Source organism: Haliotis rufescens, unplaced genomic scaffold (assembly GCF_023055435.1).
Source record: "Haliotis rufescens isolate VD_foot unplaced genomic scaffold, xgHalRufe1.0.p SCAF_37, whole genome shotgun sequence".
Lineage (NCBI taxonomy): Eukaryota > Metazoa > Mollusca > Gastropoda > Lepetellida > Haliotidae > Haliotis > Haliotis rufescens.
In genome coordinates, this window is record NW_025964079.1 from 1,789,215 (window position 1) to 1,808,869 (window position 19,655).

General features: G+C 43.4%; 1 protein-coding gene across 2 annotated transcripts; it reads left to right on the top strand.

Annotated features, from left to right (window-relative positions):
• The first annotated feature begins 451 nt into the window (after nt 1-451).
• On the top strand, nt 452-19,278 carry LOC124140415 (tRNA (cytosine(72)-C(5))-methyltransferase NSUN6-like). 2 transcript variants are annotated; one of them, XM_046507961.2, is made up of 11 exons: nt 452-605; nt 1,864-2,016; nt 2,738-2,842; nt 5,867-5,960; nt 7,039-7,195; nt 8,260-8,420; nt 9,816-9,856; nt 12,327-12,456; nt 14,148-14,305; nt 15,816-15,941; nt 17,236-19,278. In XM_046507961.2, exons 1-11 carry the CDS (start codon nt 528-530, stop codon nt 17,395-17,397), a joined length of 1,365 nt encoding a protein of 454 aa, XP_046363917.2. In that variant the 5' UTR covers nt 452-527; the 3' UTR covers nt 17,398-19,278. The 2 variants fall into 2 exon arrangements, with proteins under 2 accessions (XP_046363917.2, XP_046363918.2); XM_046507962.2 differs by having other exon boundaries at nt 452-599.
• The last annotated feature ends 377 nt before the right edge of the window (nt 19,279-19,655 follow it).

Below are 19,655 nucleotides of genomic sequence, written 5' to 3' on the forward strand. Positions count from 1 at the left end.
CCGTTATGTTTACAAACAAGTGACGACTGTCGTGACGCCGAATACACTTATCGCTGCTAAATTACTTTCTTCGTTTGTCAATTTGAATTTCCGTTTCATTAAAACTATCGTGTTATTGAAATAGTGAGAATGTAAGGGAGAAGGTTGATTTTCCGTTAGTCTGCAATCTCGAACCAATCTGATTATTAAAACAACAAAGTATATTCATCTGGAAAACGTGGTCAGTCGTAAACCTTTTCAAAATGAAATATGATGGCATTCCCAAAGACATAAACAAAAGTATCAACGTTACTACATTTTTGGGTTAGAGTGCAAATTTCAAGATTCTTGTAATGGCCGCGCCCACACTGGTGGCAGCGATGTTACCGAGAGTGTAACGAAGGTGTCAGTACTGTCACGCGCTGTGAAGGAGCTTGCAGCAGGGCCGTGAGGCGCTGTGTGGGAGCTTGCGTTTGTTGGAGCCGGAACCACGTTGGATGTTACGTGTGTTTATTTACAAATAGCTCTTCTCATCGTATGAGCTTGTGATGGAATTGCTGCCACTCAGACTCAACGCAGACGTTGAAAATATGGTCAAAGCAACGTTTGAAGTTCCCGTGGTCGAAGTATATCAATTGCAATGACGTTTCATGCTTTTCATCTTACTTCGTTCTATTTTCGATCAACCATTTCACGATTTTGTGTGCAAGCCAGCGTCGGTTCAACATTTTTACAAAGCAAAGTCAGCCTTACGACTGTCACAAGTTGATGTTAAAACAGTGTAGATAAGATCTTCTCAGGGTGGATCTTTGCTTTGAGGAGTAATGCTTGACAGAAGGAAATTGTTATCAAAATTGTTCAAATAATTTAAGGAAATGTTTGACAATAGCGTATAAATTACCCATTTTTCGGTCACATCAATTGGGGAGGAAGCCTTTGGTGAGGTTACAAATTACATCAATTAGGGAAGATAATATTTTCATGTTCACCTTGAAAATATATATTTACACATAAATATTCTAAACTGTTGAATGTTGTTTGCTGTTTGTCTGGTTATAACATGGTTTAGCGGCACCAGTGTCATATTGCTAGTCATACCCGATGAGCAAATTTGATGAGAGATGCTCTATGACACGGCTGATTGAATGGATCGAACATGGATGGCGAAGTTTTAGCTCATGTATTTCTTCCCTGTGTTATTTACCACTGAAATATTGCTGACTGGGTATGTGAAACAATATTCACTCACTCACTCATTATTTCTGGCTCCCTCCAATGTAAGTTAGCATTTGCTCTGAGAGAGGAAGGTCAGTGGTTTGATCCCTGGCCGTGTCATACCATGAGACGATAAGAGATGGTACTTGTTGTTGCCTGGGGCTCGGAATGAAGAGGATAAGACAAGGCCAGACTTGTACACATCGTTATTTGTATGGAATATTCTTGAACATGACGGTAAACCCCATGTGCTTTGTCCAAACTGCATGACAGCTGACACGAGTCCCTCCTCCCTCCATCACTCACTCACTCACTCACGACTATGCTTGTCGTAGGAGGCGACTAAAGGGATCGGGTGGTCAGGCTCGCTGACTTGGTTGATGCATGTCATCGATCCCAATTGCGTGGATCAATGCTCATGATGTTAGTCACTGGATTGTCTGGCCCAGACTCGATTATTTACTGGAATATTGCTGAGTGCGGCGTTAAACAACAAACAAACAAAACACTCACTCATCCACCCACTCACCCACTCATCCACCCACTCACCCACTCACTCATCCACCCATTGACCCACCCACTCATCCACCCACTCACCCACCCACTCACTCATCCACCCACTCACTCACTCACCCACCCACTCACCCACCCACTTATTCACTGTTGTAGGATGAGAATGGCCCTGAAGGAAGCACAGACAAGCGACTCTCCAACCTGCTGAAGTGGCTGGGTCTGCCCCCGGCGTACACAACACTGAGGACGAACACATGCAGCAACCCAACAGAGAGCATCATGGAGATCCTCCGAGCAACTCTAGCAGAGGCACGGTTTCAGATTGGTTCATTGTCTTGGCTGCTTGTCATCCAAAATGTCCTGTAGATAGTCTTAGAAAGGCATTTAGAAGTGATACACATAAGGAAGAGAATTTATGGATGTCAACTTGGGAGTATATGCTTACTCTTTCATCAGGTGAATGAAGGGGTAAGCATATACTCTGAAATGTTGTGTTCCTCATAATAAAGGAGTTGACATCCATAAATTCTAGTCCTTATGTCCTGTAGATAGTTTCCAAATTTGGGAGAGATGTAGAAGAATGTACTATCAAAAGTAGATAAAATCCTGAAAGTGTCTAATGCTGTTGTCTCCAGCAAAATCCCTGAGAGGTAGGCCATTCATTATGTACCCCCCAGGGCATTATCAGGGCAGAATAGAATCCAGCACTGAGTACAGTATCATCAAACAAAAACAAAGTGTTTCTGGAGGTAAAAAGTCAAGAATGAACACTGGTGAGATGTAATTGTACAGCCAGGGGTTAGTTTTCGTACCAACGGGATCGGGTGGTCAGGCTCGCTGACTTGGTTGATGCATGTCATCGATCCCAATTGCGTGGATCGATGGTTATGATATTAATCACTGGATTTTCTGGTCCAGACTGGATTATTTACAGACCGCTGTCATATAGCTCGAATATTGCTGAGTGCGGCGTAAAACAACAAACAAACTAACCAACCAAATCATGTCTTATTTAACTTATCGGTTCCAGCAATGTGTCACGAGGGACATGGAGCCCTTTGACATGGCTGCTCATCCTGCACTCCGGGACTGCGTGGTCATCACTAACAGAGGACCCAAGTTGGATATCAAGCTGGTGAGATATGAAATTCCCCCAATCTTATTAAAATCCGGTTTAGTTCTCACTACTGCCAAAACAAAGATCTGAGGACATCCTATTACAGGTCTCGTCAGAATTACCTTTCACAAACTTTGACAGATCAATGAAATGATGAACAAGAAGTCAACATTGACCAATCGAGCAACACAGCACTAGTTGTAAACTGGGGACTTCCATTCCAGACTACAAATGTGAAAACTGAACAAAAGAACAGGATTGAGTGTCTCATAGATGGCTGGGATTGATGGCAGTACATCCCAAATGTTTATACCTTTGAAGCGAGAAAAGACAATTATTTTGATGGAATCAGTTGTACATCCCGCAACTGTCATTTCGAATACCCTGTGTTTACCTTTTTTGAGCTTGCATGATAAGAAAACACATTCCGACTGTTACACTGTTGATATTGAAAGACTTTTACAACTGAACTTTGGCATGTATGGTTCTCCTTTTGATGACTTCATATTCTGATGTGAACTAACATTTCAAAAAGCTCCACTTGCCTGATGGGTATACTTGTTTTTTAACCAAAATACCTTGTAACATTTTGGGGCAGTTGGGTAGCCTAGTAGTTAAAGTGTTCGTTCGTCACACCGAAGACCCGGGTTTGATTCTCAACATTGGTACAATGTGTGAAGCCCATTTCTGGTGTCCCCCGCCGTGATATTGCTGGAATATTGCAAAAATATGGTGTAAAATCAAACTCACAAACTCACCTTGTAACATTGATAAATGTACTTTCGAACAGCGAAGTTGGATGAACATGAGGAAGATGACTACCATATAAACACCCTTACTGCTGATGTGAATCACATTATAAACCAGGTGATTCAAAAGTTGAAAGACCCGTGAAGACCTGGGGTAGAATGGGTCTTCAGCAACCCATGCTTGCCGTAAAAGGCGACTATGCTTGTTGTAAGAGGTGACTAACGGGATCAGGTGGTCAGGCTTGCTGACTTGGTTGATGCATGACATTGTATCCCATTGTGAGGGTCAATGCTCACGATATCAATCACTGGATTGTCTGGTCCGGACTTGATTATTTATAGACTACTCCATAAAGCTGGAATATTGCTGAGTGCAGCATTAAACAATGAACAAACAAAACAAAGAAGTTGAAAAGTTTCACAAAAGTGGGAAAGGTCAAAGACCAGCATCACTTAAGGCTCTGGGGACGGTCGGGTAGCCTAGTGGTTAAAGTGTTCACTCGTCACGCCGAAGACCCCGGTTCAATTCCCGACATGGGTACAATGTGTGAAGCCCATTTCTGGTGTCCCCCACCATGATATTGCTGGAATATTGCTAAAAGCAGTGTAAAACCATACTCACTCACTCACTCACTTCAGGCCCTCCCCCATCCTCCCATGTCTCTATGATATGGGGGGCACGGGTGGTCCAGTCGTCAAAGGCGCCGCGATTCGCTGTGCAGAATTGCGTTCCTTTGGCACGCCAGAAACCTATGATTGTGGGTTCGAATCCCGGTTCGCCCTGATTATGTTTCTAGGTTTGTCAGCACCATACCCGTGCTCGTGGGTTTCACGGAAGTGGTAAACGTCAGAGACCTGCATCACTTCGGGCTTTCCTCCCACATTAAGCTGACACGCCGCGATATAACTGGAATACTGTTAAAAGCGGCGTTAAACCCAACTCACTCACTCTATGATATGACTGAAATACTGTGTAGAGTGGTTCCAGGTCATTTTATACCAGATGATGGTACATGTACCCCTGCCTGGTGCTCGGCATTAAATAAAGCAGGAACTGGTTTGCTCGGAGTCAGTATCATGTGTCGGACTCTGAGTAGGGTATCCATGTTAAACTGTGATATGGTCTGTCAGTGGACTAGTACTGGCATCAGTCCGGACTAGTAACAGCAGCCACACGCACGCGAGCACAACACTACAGTGTTCCCTCGTTATTGCGCTCTTCAATATAGCGCTAACTTGGTTATAACGCACGGTAAAGCATGGCTCCCAAAATTTACTAACATTTTTAATAAACTCAAGTTTTCCAATGCCATGATGTTTTCCCCCCATCTCTGAAAACATTATCAGCTGATCACTGCGATCACGTAACACCGGAAATACCTGTCAACAAATCCGAACTGAAGTACGCAATTTAATCCTATTATTATAATATCTAGTATAAAAAAAATATAAGTATATAACGCCACATAAAAACCCCAACCTCACCTCCTCGCATCACCTCGCCTTGTCAGATGGTGTTTCCATTCAATAGCAGGTTCATTTGGGCCTGTTGGAAGATATTGTTTTAGATATATTTTTTTCCTTCCACCTACACTGATTTCAGGGCATACTTTTTGTAATCCAACGATTGAAAAAAGGATTCCTGGGCCCACTTGCACAAAGTGATCTTAGCGCTAAGATGATCGTAACATTGGCTTACAACAGTTGTAGCGCTAAGATCGCTTTGTGCAAGATCGCTTACTGGCCCCAAGCCACCTTTGCTGGTCGCTGGAGTCGACTATGTGGATCAGATGGTCTGACTCGGTGACTTGGCTGATTCCATGTCATTGTGCCCCAACAGTGTGGCTCTTTGGTCATGATGTCAATCACTGGAAAGTCTGGTCCAACTTGGATTATTTACAGGCCACTGTCCTACAGCTGGAGGGGGCACTGGTGGCCCAGTTGTCTAAGGCGCCACGATTCGCCGTGCAGAGTTGCGTCCCTTGGGCACGCCAGAAACCTATGATTGTGGGTTCGAAGTCCGGTTCGCCCTGATTATGTTTCTAGGTTTGTCAGCACCATACCTGTGTTCGTGGGTTTCACCTAGGTGGTAAATGTCTGAGACCTGCATCACTTCGTGCTTTCCTCCCACATTAAGCTGACACGCCGCGACATAACTGGAATACTGTTCAAAAAGCATAAAACCCAACTCACTCAGTCCTACAGCTGGAATATTGCTGAGTACAGTGTGAAACAACAGACACACAAACAAAGAAAACAAGAATTATTGACTCGCATGTGATTGATGCTTCAGTGTGACAAGGAAGTGGTTGTCGACCTGGCGTGTGGCATGGCGGTGTTGCGTGGAGCGGATGTCTTCGTCCAGGGCATCATGGCAGCTCCAACAAGTAGGTCAGCGCCATCATGGACGACTCATAGCGCTTAATTATAGACAGGGGCGGTGGGGTAGCCTAGTGGTTAGAGCGTTCGCTTCTCAGGCTGAAGATTTGGGTTCAATTCCCGACATGGGTACAATGTGTGAAGCCCATTTCTGGTGTCCCCCCGCTGTGATATTGCTAAAAACGGGTTTCATCACCCCATTGGGTACAATGTGCGTAGCGAATGTCTGGTGTCCCCTGCCGTGATATTGCTAAAAACAGGTTTCATCACCCCATTGGGTACAATGTGCGTAGCGAATGTCTGGTGTCCCCTGCTGTGATATTGCTAAAAACGGGTTTCATCACCCCATTGGGTACAATGTGCGTAGCGAATGTCTGGTGTCCCCTGCTGTGATATTGCTAAAAACGGGTTTCATCACCCCATTGGGTACAATGTGCGTAGCGAATGTCTGGTGTCCCCTGCTGTGATATTGCTAAAAACAGGTTTCATCACCCCATTGGGTACAATGTGCGTAGCGAATGTCTGGTGTCCCCCCGCTGTGATATTGCTAAAAACGGGTTTCATCAACCTATTGGGTACAATGTGCGTAGCGAATGTCTGGTGTCCCCCTGCTGTGATATTGCTAAAAACGGGTTTCATCACCCCATTGGGTACAATGTGCGTAGCGAATGTCTGGTGTCCCCTGCTGTGATATTGCTAAAAACGGGTTTCATCACCCCATTGGGTACAATGTGCGTAGCGAATGTCTGGTGTCCCCTGCTGTGATATTGCTAAAAACGGGTTTCATCACCCCATTGGGTACAATGTGCATAGCGAATGTCTGGTGTCCCCTGCTGTGATATTGCTAAAAACGGGTTTCATCACCCCATTTGGTACAATGTGCGTAGCGAATGTCTGGTGTCCCCCCGCTGTGATATTGCTGGGATGTTGCTAAAAACGGGTTTCCTTACCCCATACCTCTATCACGGATTTCATGAAAGTTGTCAAGTCTACAAACTGTGTCCCTTTTTATTTTCCTCCAACATGCCTCTGTGTCACTGAAATATTGTTCAAAGCGATGTTAATCCTGTTTTGAATTATCTCCAGGTGTGCATGCCGGAGACCACGTGTCGGTATATGCTGACCTGAACGCTGAGTGTCGTAAAGGTCTCACTCAGAAGTTCACAGGTCACAAGATGTTTGTGGGTAATGGAGTCGCACATGTAGGGAGGGAGGACATCTTCTGCAGCTCGGAAAAACTTAGGTAATAATAATAATAATAATAATAATTTCTGCATCCTGATTGGCTCTGAGGGACTGACCATTTATTAGTTGGGTTGCAGGGGGTCAAAGGAGAGGGTCATAAAAATAATTCATATATTTGGGGAGGGTCATGTTAAAATGGATATTTTATAATAAAATATAAAAACTGCTTATTTTCAGTATGTATGTGCATCAAATTGGAGTATGATTTCTCAAACCTGACCAGTAGGCTGTTTCAAACACTGATAGGTGATAGATCATTGAAAGCAAAGTAGAAATACATTTCTATTTATTTTATACATGGACCTAAAGAAAACACTGATTTTTTGAGAATGTTCTCCAATTCAATAATGTTTGACACTCAGCTATGTCATGTTTAGCTAGTCACAGTACTTGGATTTCCTGTCAGTGGAACATTTGACTCCATATTGGTTGCATGTACTTTGAGAACTACGTATTAGACCTTATAAGCGCCCAGGGCACTCTCAAAATTAGAAATAGGGGGCTCTTATTAGAATATTATTTTGGTGGAAAAAAACAACAAGAGTTGAAAGAACGTAAATTTTGTGGTTTATGCTGACAGCCTGAAATGTTTACATACGACAGATATATTTTTCCAGAATTTAATTGGCCATAATTAAGAGACATATAACACATAAGTGCATACTATACACGAATAAATAAGTCCTGTGTACATTGATCAGTCGGAAGGGGTGCTAATTGGGATATATTAGCAAATATCGTTGTGGGCGCTTATTTAATATTAGAGCGGGGCGCTTATTACGTAGAATACGGTAAGCATTTCAAGATCACTTCGTCTTGGCTGGAGCAGACGTCTGACTAGTCCTTACATGGTATCTGATTTTATTGTCTCTTATTGAAGACTTCGTGATTGCATGTCTCGATAACAGGGATCGCTTCCCTTGCTTTCAGTCATAGGTTTGCCTGGTCTACTTCCGTCACACAGTTAGAATAATGCAGCCAGCAGCATTTTAAACTTCACACACTCACATTAGATTAATATTGGTGTGTGTTTTTTTCTCATGTTATTGTTGATGTTTTCAGTGGTATTGGCATAAGGATGACACAACCAGTGTTCCAGGCGCCATCTCTGGACCGAGTTTTACCTGCCCTGGTGTTCCCACAGAATCTGCCCTCCATTGTGTGTGGTCATGTCCTTGACCCCCAGCCAGGGGAGACAATTCTTGACATGTGCGCAGCCCCAGGTAGGATTGTGATGTTTTTGCGCAGAAATATTTAAAGCCAGGAGTCGACTTAGTCACTGGTCGATGGCCAACAGACTACTGCTTTCTGATTGGCTGATCATACAATGCACAGGGCATGTATTGCATCATTGTGCTGAACCATGTCACTGATTTCAGATTATTGTCTACAGTTATTTGTCTTAATGGTTATTAAAAGCAGTTGTGAAGTTATTGTTGTTGACATAGGCAGAATTACACGGTAGGCTAACCAGTGTATACCTCCATAAACGCACAGACCTAGGGCTGGGACAAGTCCAAATTTACCATGTTTACTACCCGGGTATCCAACCCCTTATTACCCGACCCTACCCGGGTACCATCTGAAGGTCTCAAGAGCTGGGAACAAGATCTCTGATTGCGAATTGTTTTACCAAAGCCCTGGCAAAAACTATTAGATACATGTATCAAATGATCACATCATGCATACACTGAAGTTGACTGAAGCTTCATCTTTACTCAAACATATACACGTCAAAGGAATTTGTTCTTCGTCAGAATGAATTGCGAACATTAGCGTCTTGTAGTGTAACCACTGAGCTATAGTGAGTTTTTGTCATCAAACAATATATCTCAGACTATGACCTCGGGTCCGGGTAGTCCTGGGGGTACCCGGGTCCTACTCAGAACCCACCGGACCCGAGCACCCGAGTTACCCATCCCAGCTCTAGCCCTAGCGACTTGTAGTGGAACCACTGAGCTATAGTGAGTTTTTGTCATTAAACAATATATCTCAGACTATGACCTCGGGTCCGGGTAGTCCTGTGGGTACCCGGGTCCTACTCAGAACCCACAGGACCCGAGCACCCGAGTTACCCATCCCAGCTCTAGCCCTAGCGACTTGTAGTGGAACCACTGAGCTATAGTGAGTTTTTGTAGTGAAACAATATATCTCAGACTATGACCTCGGGTCCGGGTAGTCCTGTGGGTACCCGGGTCCTACTCAGAACCCACCGGACCCGAGCACCCGAGTTACCCATCCCAGCTCTAGCCCTAGCGACTTGTAGTGGAACCACTGAGCTATAGTGAGTTTTTGTCATTAAACAATATATCTCAGACTATGACCTCGGGTCCGGGTAGTCCTGTGGGTACCCGGGTCCTACTGAATACCCACCCTACCCGAGTACCTGAGTTACCCATCCCAGCCCTAGCACAGACTATATATCTAATGGCAGTGGCCCAGGATTAACATTTGTGATATGCAAACACGTTTTAAGCAAGGGAATCAGGACTTCAAAACAGGATAATTAATGTCATATAATCGTAAATCAACCATCTTCAAAATGATGATGTGGTATACATGATGTGTGACCAGACGTAAGGCAGATGAATCCATGTATGTCTGTTTCCTGTCAACAGGTGGGAAGACGGTCCATATCGCCACACTCATGCACAACAAGGTGGGTGTCTCCCATCACATCCGTCACATCTTAAGTCATGGAGCAATGCCATGCATATATATTTAGATTTATTTAACAACCACACTAGTTCTCAGGCACCGCCTACATCATCCATTTTTTTTTTTAAATAAAAAGATTCCTTAAATATTCCAAGTCCAATGGTAGTCAAATACTGTATTCCAGTATTTTACTCATCAAGGAATACATTAATGTAGGGAGGCCCTTTCCCAGTTTGTACACGATTGTTTATTTGGTTACACAAGTCCCCCCCCCCCCACCCTAAAGAAAAAAAAGACACCGCCTGCCCGCACTATATTTTCAAAAAACATTGCCTGAGAACCAATTCTTTTATTTTGTTAAACCATATATAATTCCTGCGTTTTGTGCATGATTTACTGCAGACTTGGGGCAGAATATCGACCTCTGTGCAGTGAATACCTGGTATTAACAGTCCCTCAAAGGGAGATGATGTGGATATCGAGAAATCTCATTAAAATCAGGGGCGCGTTGCCAGCCACAAATCGCTTAGTAAGCAAATTAAACACTCATCTTGGGGGCTGCAACAGCTTGAAGCATACTCTACCAAAATGGCTCATTCACTGCGCCACCAGTGGCTATTACAAGTTAAGTCCCTTTTATGTCCCTCCTATTGACCAAACAGATTCCACCTCTCATATCACTTGCATTTGCTTCAAACAACATGACGATGCCCATTCATGTCAATTTGATCAATGGTCAAGACCTATATTGTAATAAAACAGGTCCTACCTCATGAAGTGAATGAAATCACATGAGCACCTTGATTTAAAACATGAAATGATGTCTAAAATATCTGTCCACGCCCAGTTGACGGTGCACATTCTTTGCAAATCCTGCAGTTGACCAAAATCTGCACGTTGAAATCCATGTTGTTTATGAACCAGATTTCCAGTTCGAATTTTGATTGGACTATGCATAGACTTGTTACTCCAGCCAAACTGTAACTCTGGAAATCCAGCCTAGTTCAGCAAGGGTGGAAACTGGACTGTTACAGTAAGTTAACACCCTTGCCTCAGGAAGATGCACAGACTGGGGAAGCTGGGATATTATCTGCCTTTGCCCATTCCCCAGCCAGACCCGTGAAGATCCGGGGTAGAAAAGGTCTTCAGCAACCCATTCTTGCCGTAAAAGGTGACTATGCTTGTCGTAAAAGACGACTAACGGGATCGGGTGGTCAGGCTCGCTGACTTGGTTGATGCATGTCATCGATCCCAATTGCGTGGATTGATGCTCATGATATTAATCACTGGATTGTCTGGTCCAGACTTGATTATTTACAGACCACCATCATATAGCTGGAATATTGTTGAGTGCGGCGTTAAACAACAAACCAACCAACCAGCCTACCAACCAGCTGATCCGGTCAAGAATTTCTGGTTTCACTGTCAGTCTCAAATTTTCATCAGCCGCCATTTTGGTTTGAGGACAAAGCAACTGCATCCAGTGATTGGAGTTAGCGCCCTGTTCTAATGTGAATCAATGAACATTGCTTGCAGCAAAGCTATTGTTTTTTTGCAATGCAACCCTGATATTTTACTTTGATAAAATACCTCAGTTGTTGAGTGAGTGAGTGAGTATGGTTTTACGCCGCTTTTAGCAATATTCCAGCAATATCACGGCGGGGGACACCAGAAATGGGCTTCACACAATGTACCCATGTCGGGAATCGAACCCGGGTCTTCGGCGTGACAAGCGAACGCTTTAACCACTAGGCTACCCGACCACCCCCTCAGTTGTTGAAGTTCTGAGACACCTAATTAGATTATGACCATGAAAGCTTTTGAATTCTCGGTACGAGTAAGTGAAATGTTCAGACAATCATATCTGATTTCTGTATCTCCAATACGAATATAATCTGGGGATTTTGATTGCAGGAAAGGTAATACCCTGCTGTGGTTATTTTATACATCCCGTTCAATTGAATGTGTTCCGTGACGGGTTTCCTTGCAAAGATTTAAATCCAAGTTGCGTGTAGAGAAATGAAGAAGAATCATTTAGAAAGCTGACATCTGACTGGCTCAAGAACCTACGCATCTTTCATGTTTATTGTGTGGTCAAAGTTTTGTCAGGGCTCTCCTGGTGATGGTGTGTTCAGATCTTCAGAGGAGTCAGATCAGAGTGAATGGTCGGATGTTATTAAGATTTGGTATTGAGGGGCCCACTGATACAATGTTGTGAACTACTGGCTATGTCTACAATGGTAAATGTTATCATAAAAGGCCGCCTCTGAAAATTCAGTTCAGCAGGCTTGAGATGAACTGATGACAAAAACAGCCGACTCAAATTAACTCATATTATCTTGCTCCAAAGTGTTGGCACACATGACTTCCAAGAATAATTTTGAGGCACTCTGGTACACTTGAAGAAAAAATATACTTCGCTCCTCATCTCTTCTGATGTTGTAAATAAAGGATAAAATGTCTATTTTCAGGGGAGAGTTGTGGCACTGGACAAAACCCCTCAGAAAATTGCTCGAGTTGAGAATAATGCAGCAAACTGGGGAATTACGATCATAGAAACGTACAGTGGGGACTCTCGCAGGGCGCTGGATGACCAGGCAGGTATGTAGCCAACAGGCATTGCCCAAAACTAGTGGTACAAATCCTTACTGTATCTATAGTTATAAGTGTGCATGTTGCACATGTTGTAAGAAAACATTGTGCATCACTTTAGGAATTGCCTAATTTCTTTGGTATTTTGTAATGCAAGTATCATTATTTAGAGTTTCAAAATTGCTATGCTGTGTAACTTTAATAACTTCCAAATAAAATAATCTGTCTTTTAGGGCAGGGACAAGTCCAAATTTATTACCTGCCCTGCCCTGCCCTGCCCTGCCCCCCCCTGCCCTGCCCTGCCCTGCCCTGCCCTGCCCCGCCATGCCCTGCCCTGCCCCGCCCCGCCCTGCCCTGCCCTGCCTTGCCATGCCCTGGTACCCACTGTAAGTCTCAAGAGATAGGTACAAAATGTCCGATTTAAATAGTTTCACCATAGCCCTGGCAAAATATATTTAGATACATGTATAAAACGACCTGGTCATGCATACACTGAAGTTGACTGAAGTTTTATATTTATATGAAAGTGGAAATGGGAACATTAGTGACTTGTAGTGTAACCATGGAGTAATAGTAGATAGATAAGTTTTGTAATTAAACAATAAATCACATGACTGACCATGGGTTGGGGTAGTCCTGTGGGTACTGAGGTCCTACTCAAGGCCCACCCGATCTGAGTACCCGAGTTACTCCCTCCCATCTTTTAAAAAATACCATTCTTAATTTCTTTGATTGGGACCCATGAAGGTTGAGGGTAGCATAGGTCTTCAGCAACCCATGCTTGTCGTGAAAGGTGACTTTGCTTATCGTAAAAGGGATCGGATGGTCAGACTCGCTGACTTGGGTTGATGCATGTCATGATCCCAATTGCATGGATCGATGCTCATGATGTCAATCACTAGATTATCTGGCCTAGACTCGATTATTTACACACTGCCTTCATATAGCTGGAATATTGCTGAGTGCAGCGTTAAACAAAAAACAAACCAACAAACATCCTTTGATTGGAAGGTATCGAAAGCATACAAGTTTAGAAGGATTCATTGGGTGAAATCTTTATCATTTACAGTGATTGGGATTTTAGTGTCTTGGACAAGCAATCTTAGGTTAATTTCATAAACTGTTCTACTGATGTTGATGTGGCAAGAGCAATTTTACTTTACATTTACAAATTTCAAATAATTTGAGTTAGTGAATTAAGTTTAACGCCGCTTTTAACAGTATTCCAGTTATATCATGGCGTGTCAGCTTAATGTGGGAGGAAAGCCTGAAGTGATGCAGGTCTTCGATGTTTTCCACTTCGATGAAACCCACGAGCTAGGGTATGGTGCTGACAAACCTAGAAACATTATCGGGGCGAAGCGGGATTCAAACCCACAATCATAGGTTTCTGGCGTGCACAAGTGACGCAACTCTACAGGGGATTGCAGCGCCTTAGACAACCATGCCCCCTTCAAATAATTTGATACCAAGGACCAATGAATGCTATGTTTAGTGTTGTCCAATTGCAGCCAACAAGACACCAGTCTTGTTGTTTATATAGACAGTAGCCCAGTCATCTGTCTTCTGTGTAGTAACATCAAGGTGGAACCAGGTGATGGGACGAGTCTGGGACTTTAAGATGGAGTTCCAGCGCTGTCACGGAAGTAAGATGGGGTTAAGTCTTAATTGAGTCTTTGTATTCTGTATCTCTGTTCCAGCAACCACTGGTGGCCCACCCTACCCTTCATGTAGTTTTGACCGCATCCTACTGGACGCCCCGTGCAGTGCCCTTGGTCAGCGGCCGGCCAGTCGGAATGCAATGAAGCTCAGTGAACTCAAGTCCTACTCAGTATATCAAAGGAAACTTTTTTCCAAGGTGAGTTTTATTTGAATTTTTTGCTTGAGAAGGGAAATGAATATAATAAAGCTGTTTTTAATATGTAACTGGTATCTGAAGGGTAAATAGGTTTCTCTTCAAATCTATTAAGAAAAGTCTTGATAGAGTGATCTCCCCTAGACCAATGTGTTCACCCTCAGAATATGAAGCATACATAAAATGAGTAATATTTGAAAATTCACAAAATGCAAGGAGGTGACATAAGGGCTCTCTTTGTCCCCTAGAATCTGCATATTTCAAATAAGCACAACATTCAGAAATCATATATTCATAATGTTAGATGATGTGTTCATATGAATGAGAATTTCACTACAACACTTGTTTTTTTTATTAATGTCAAATGTGCAGGTAACTCATTAAAATCAGATCTTAGTTCTCGCTATCGCTTAACAAAGATCTGAGGACATCCCATTACAGGTCACGCCAGAACGACCTTTCATCCGACCAATCAAAGCGTTGCTTACCAGATCATGAAAGTGACAGTCAGAATGTGTTTCTGACCATGCAACCTCGAAAATGTTAACACAGGTTATTCCGAACAACAGTAACGGCCCGTACGACTGACTTCGTCTAAATTATCGTCTATCTCTTACTTCTGTGGGATAAAGATTTGATTGGAGGAGGCTTTGCACAGTACGTGGGAAGCAGTGCCATACAATCTCAACCTTATATTAGACATTCTGGAATATTCGTTTGTTCAGTTTTCAAAATTTTAATCAAAATTGCGTCAACATATTTTTCAAGCGTAGTCTGAAATGGAAGTCGCCAGGTTAATACGAGTGTCATAAAGCGAAAAGCTGCTTTCTAATTTGCTGATGTCGACTTTTTGTTAGTCATTTCAGTGGTCTGTCAAAGTTCGCAAAAGGTCGTTCTGACATGACCCGTAATGGGATGCCCTCAGATCTTTAATTAGCAGCAACAAGAACTTAGATTGGATTTTAATGAGATTGAAGTAATGTCAAACCTGAAGTACTCCCCATAGGGGATGTGAGAAGAAACACTGACATAGAGAAAGAGGGTGAGGGGGCCAAAATTTATCACAATTATATAGTGGGGCCACAGTTATCATTTTTTCAGTTTAAAGACCAATCCCATTCCCACCCACCCCTATATTACTTGATCAGTCACTAACTGCCTCAATTGACCCATGAAGATCCGGGGTAGGATAGGTCTTCAGCAACCCATGCTTGCCGTAAAAGGCAACTATGCTTGTCGTAAGAGGCGACTAACGGGATCGGGTGGTCAGGCTCACTGACTTGGTTGATGCATGTCATCGTCTCCCAATTGCGTGGATCAGTGCTCATGATGTCAAACACTGGATTGTCTGGTCCAGATTTGATTATTTTCAGACCACCGTCACATAGCTGGAATATTGCTGAGTGCGGCGTTAAACAACAAACAAACAAAACAATTGGGGTTTGAAATGTCTAAACAAAAAGTTTACAAGCAAACGTACAATTCACTGAAACGCTTGCCCTGTGTGTGACAGGCGGTGGGGCTGCTGAAACCTGGGGGGGTGCTGGTGTTCAGTACCTGCACGGTGACGAGGGAGGAGAACGAGGGTCAGGTGGGGTGGGCGCTACAAACCTTCCCCAGCCTCACCCTCCTCACACAGGTGAGTCCCCTCATTCTGTCATCTCATTTGCAATTTTGTTAATTAAGTAAATATTTTTAAAATGCCAATATGTCGCTAGATGTTTGTGACAAGATGTTACCAAACAAACACTATATTATGCACTGAAAATGTTATGTTTGCACCATTCGATTAACAGTTTTAGCCAAATGTGTCTGGCAAAAGAAAAAAATATATGAATATTTTATTCATCTACTAGTAGGATCTTTAGTGTTAGTAGTGGTTGCACATGATCCTCCAGTAAATGTATATGTATACATGTTTTTGTTTCTTTGGATATTGAGAAAAAAATGTAGTTCTTTTACTTGTCAAGTTTGTGATAAAGGAGTGAGTGAGTTGGGTTTAACACCGCTTTTAACAGTATTCCAGTTACATCACGGCGTGTCAGCTTAATGTGGGAGGAAAGTTCGAAATGATGCAGGTCTCAGACCTTTACCACTTCGGTGAAACCCACTAGCACAGGTATGGTGCTGGCAAACCTAGAAACATAATCGGGAAGAACCGGGATTCGAACCCACAATCATAGGTTTCTGGCGTGCCCAAGGGGTTCAACTCTGCACAGCGAATCGTGACTGGGCCACCCGTGCCCCCCTGTTGATAAAGAAGCAGTATATAAATATCTATGTAGTGATTTCACCTGAGGGATTCCAGGTTAGAATTGGTGCCCTGCAACCAATGCTTGTTGTATGAGGCAACTGTGGATCGGGTGGTCAGGTGCTGTGATTTGGTTGATTAAGTGTCATCGTGCCTCAACGGCACCGTGAAGATCCGGGGTGGAATAGGTCTTCACCAACCCATGCTTGCTGTTAAAGGCGACTTTACTTGTCGTAAGAGGCGACTAAGGGGATTGGGTGGTCAGGCTTGCTGACCTGGTTGATGCATGTCATCGTATCCGAATTGTGTGGATCAATGCCCATGATATCATTCACTGGATTGTCTGGTACAGACCACTGTCATAAAGATGGAATACTACTGAGTGCGGGGTTAAACAATAAACAAACATACCCCTACGGCATGAGATATTGCTAATAATAACCACTGGTTCATCTGGACCAGATTTTATTTATTTGTTCTTTACAATGCGATTCGAATACTGCTGAGTCAGCATTAAAAAACAGAAAAATGTATGTAGTAATTTTGCACTGATGTTCTGATCAAAGTCCTAGGGTTCAATATGAAAACAAATTATACTTTATGTCAGAAAAAATATATTTGAGATTGTCAGTTGAAGTTGAGTATTAACAGGCAGTTAGGTCCTAGTCATGCTATGTTCCAGGACCCTCACATCGGAGGTATTGGACTCCCAGGGACAGGCTTGTCAGAGGGGGATAGGTGTAAAGTCCAGAGATTTGACCCCAGCATCCTGACACTGGACACCCAGAGCCCGGACACTGACACCATCGGGTTCTTCATTGCCAAGTTCCAGAAGACAAGCTAACTTTGCCTGACTGTCCAGGAAGATGTAATAGTAGTAAGAGAGAGCAGGCTGACCTAACCCATTGTCAGCTACAGTTAGATGAGTGTTGTTCTCATATGATCTCTTCAGGAGTGAGTCAGTGTGGTTTAGTTCAAGTGGCCAAGCTGACCTGGCCGATTGTCAGCTACAGACCTGTGCTGTTCTTGTATGAGCTCTTCAGAAGAGAGTTAGGGGGCACGGGTGGCCCACTCACTCACTCACTCACTCCAGTCACTCACTCACTCACTCACTCACTCACTCACTCACTCACTCACTCACTCACTCACTCACTCACGCATGTATGAGCTCTTCAGGAGAGAGTCAGTGTGGTTTAGTTCTCATGAACAAGCTGACCTAGCTACAGACAGATGCCATTATCGTATGAGCTCTTCAGGAGAGAGTCAGTGTGGTTTAGTTCTCATGAACAAGCTGACCTAGCTACAGACAGATGCCATTATCGTATGAGCTCTTCAGGAGAGAGTCAGTGTGGTTTAGTTCTCATGAACAAGCTGACCTAGCTACAGACAGATGCCGTTATCATATGAGCTCTTCAGGAGAGAGTCAGTGTGGTTTAGTTCTCATGAACAAGCTGACCTAGCTACAGACAGATGCCGTTATCATATGAGCTCTTCAGGAGAGAGTCAGTGTGGTTTAGTTCTCATGAACAAGCTGACCTAGCTACAGACAGATGCCGTTATCATATGATCTCTTCAGGAGAGAATCAGTATGGTTTAGTTCTCATGAACAAGCTGACCTAGCTACAGACAGATGCCATTATCGTATGAGCTCTTCAGGAGAGAGTCAGTGTGGTTTAGTTCTCATGAACAAGCTGACCTAGCTACAGACAGATGCCGTTATCATATGATCTCTTCAGGAGAGAATCAGTATGGTTTAGTTCTCATGAACAAGCTGACCTAGCTACAGACAGATGCCATTATCGTATGAGCTCTTCAGGAGAGAGTCAGTGTGGTTTAGTTCTCATGAACAAGCTGACCTAGCTACAGACAGATGCCATTATCGTATGAGCTCTTCAGGAGAGAGTCAGTGTGGTTTAGTTCTAGTGGCCAAGCTGACCTAGCTACAGACAGATGCCGTTATCATATTAGCTCTTCATGAGAGAATCAGTATGGTTAAGTTCTCATGAACAAGCTGACCTAGCTACAGACAGATGCCATTATCGTATGAGCTCTTCAGGAGAGAGTCAGTGTGGTTTAGTTCTCATGAACAAGCTGACCTAGCTACAGACAGATGCCATTATCGTATGAGCTCTTCAGGAGAGAGTCAGTGTGGTTTAGTTCTCATGAACAAGCTGACCTAGCTACAGACAGACGCCATTATCGTATGAGCTCTTCAGGAGAGAGTCAGTGTGGTTTAGTTCTCATGAACAAGCTGACCTAGCTACAGACAGACGCCGTTATCATATGAGCTGTTCAGGAGAGAGTCAGTATGGTTTAGTTCTCATGAACAAGCTGACCTTGCATGTTCCCAGCAATAGATCAGCCTTACTGCAGGAATCCTTCAGAAGGGAGTCGATCTGGTCAAGTTCCAAGTTGACACACCTGGATATGGAGAGACTTACCAAGAGATTGTGAAACAGACACTCATGAAGCTGCAGTGGGGTGTGACAATACCTTGGTCTACAGGCTGTGTGTTAGCCTGTTCCAGGCCTAATTACCCGTTACCTCATGTTGTTTGTTGAGGACACGGGTTCACGCGACAAAACCCTTTCCATATTCATTAGAAATCTCTGCTAAAAGCAGAGTTAATTGTACGATTCCGACTATATCATGATCATGAGAAATTGGTGTAGTGTATGTGTGGTTTGTAAGCCTATGTTATTGCCAAATAAATTAACTTCCCTTACAGTGACTTCTATCATTTGTTCTCGCCCGGAGTCAATGATCACGTTTTCTTGAACTGATAAAAACTTAATGTGGCATATCATGACAGTATGACTACTGTTGTTCTGTTATAACACTGGAGACTGTTATCTAACTAATGTTGTCTTTGCCACCGATGTTTTTAGGGAATGAATTGGTTACTGATCTGTGGGACAGTCGACAATAAGCCTCTTGCCAAGCCTCCATTTCAATTCCAGCTGCTCAGTGCTATGTTACAGCTGCAATAGTGATGATAGTAACTCACCCACCCTGGGAGCAAGCAGTGTAAACCCAAGTAACTCACCCACCCTGTGAGCAAGCAGTGTAAACCCAAGTAACTCACCCACCCTGTGAGCAAGC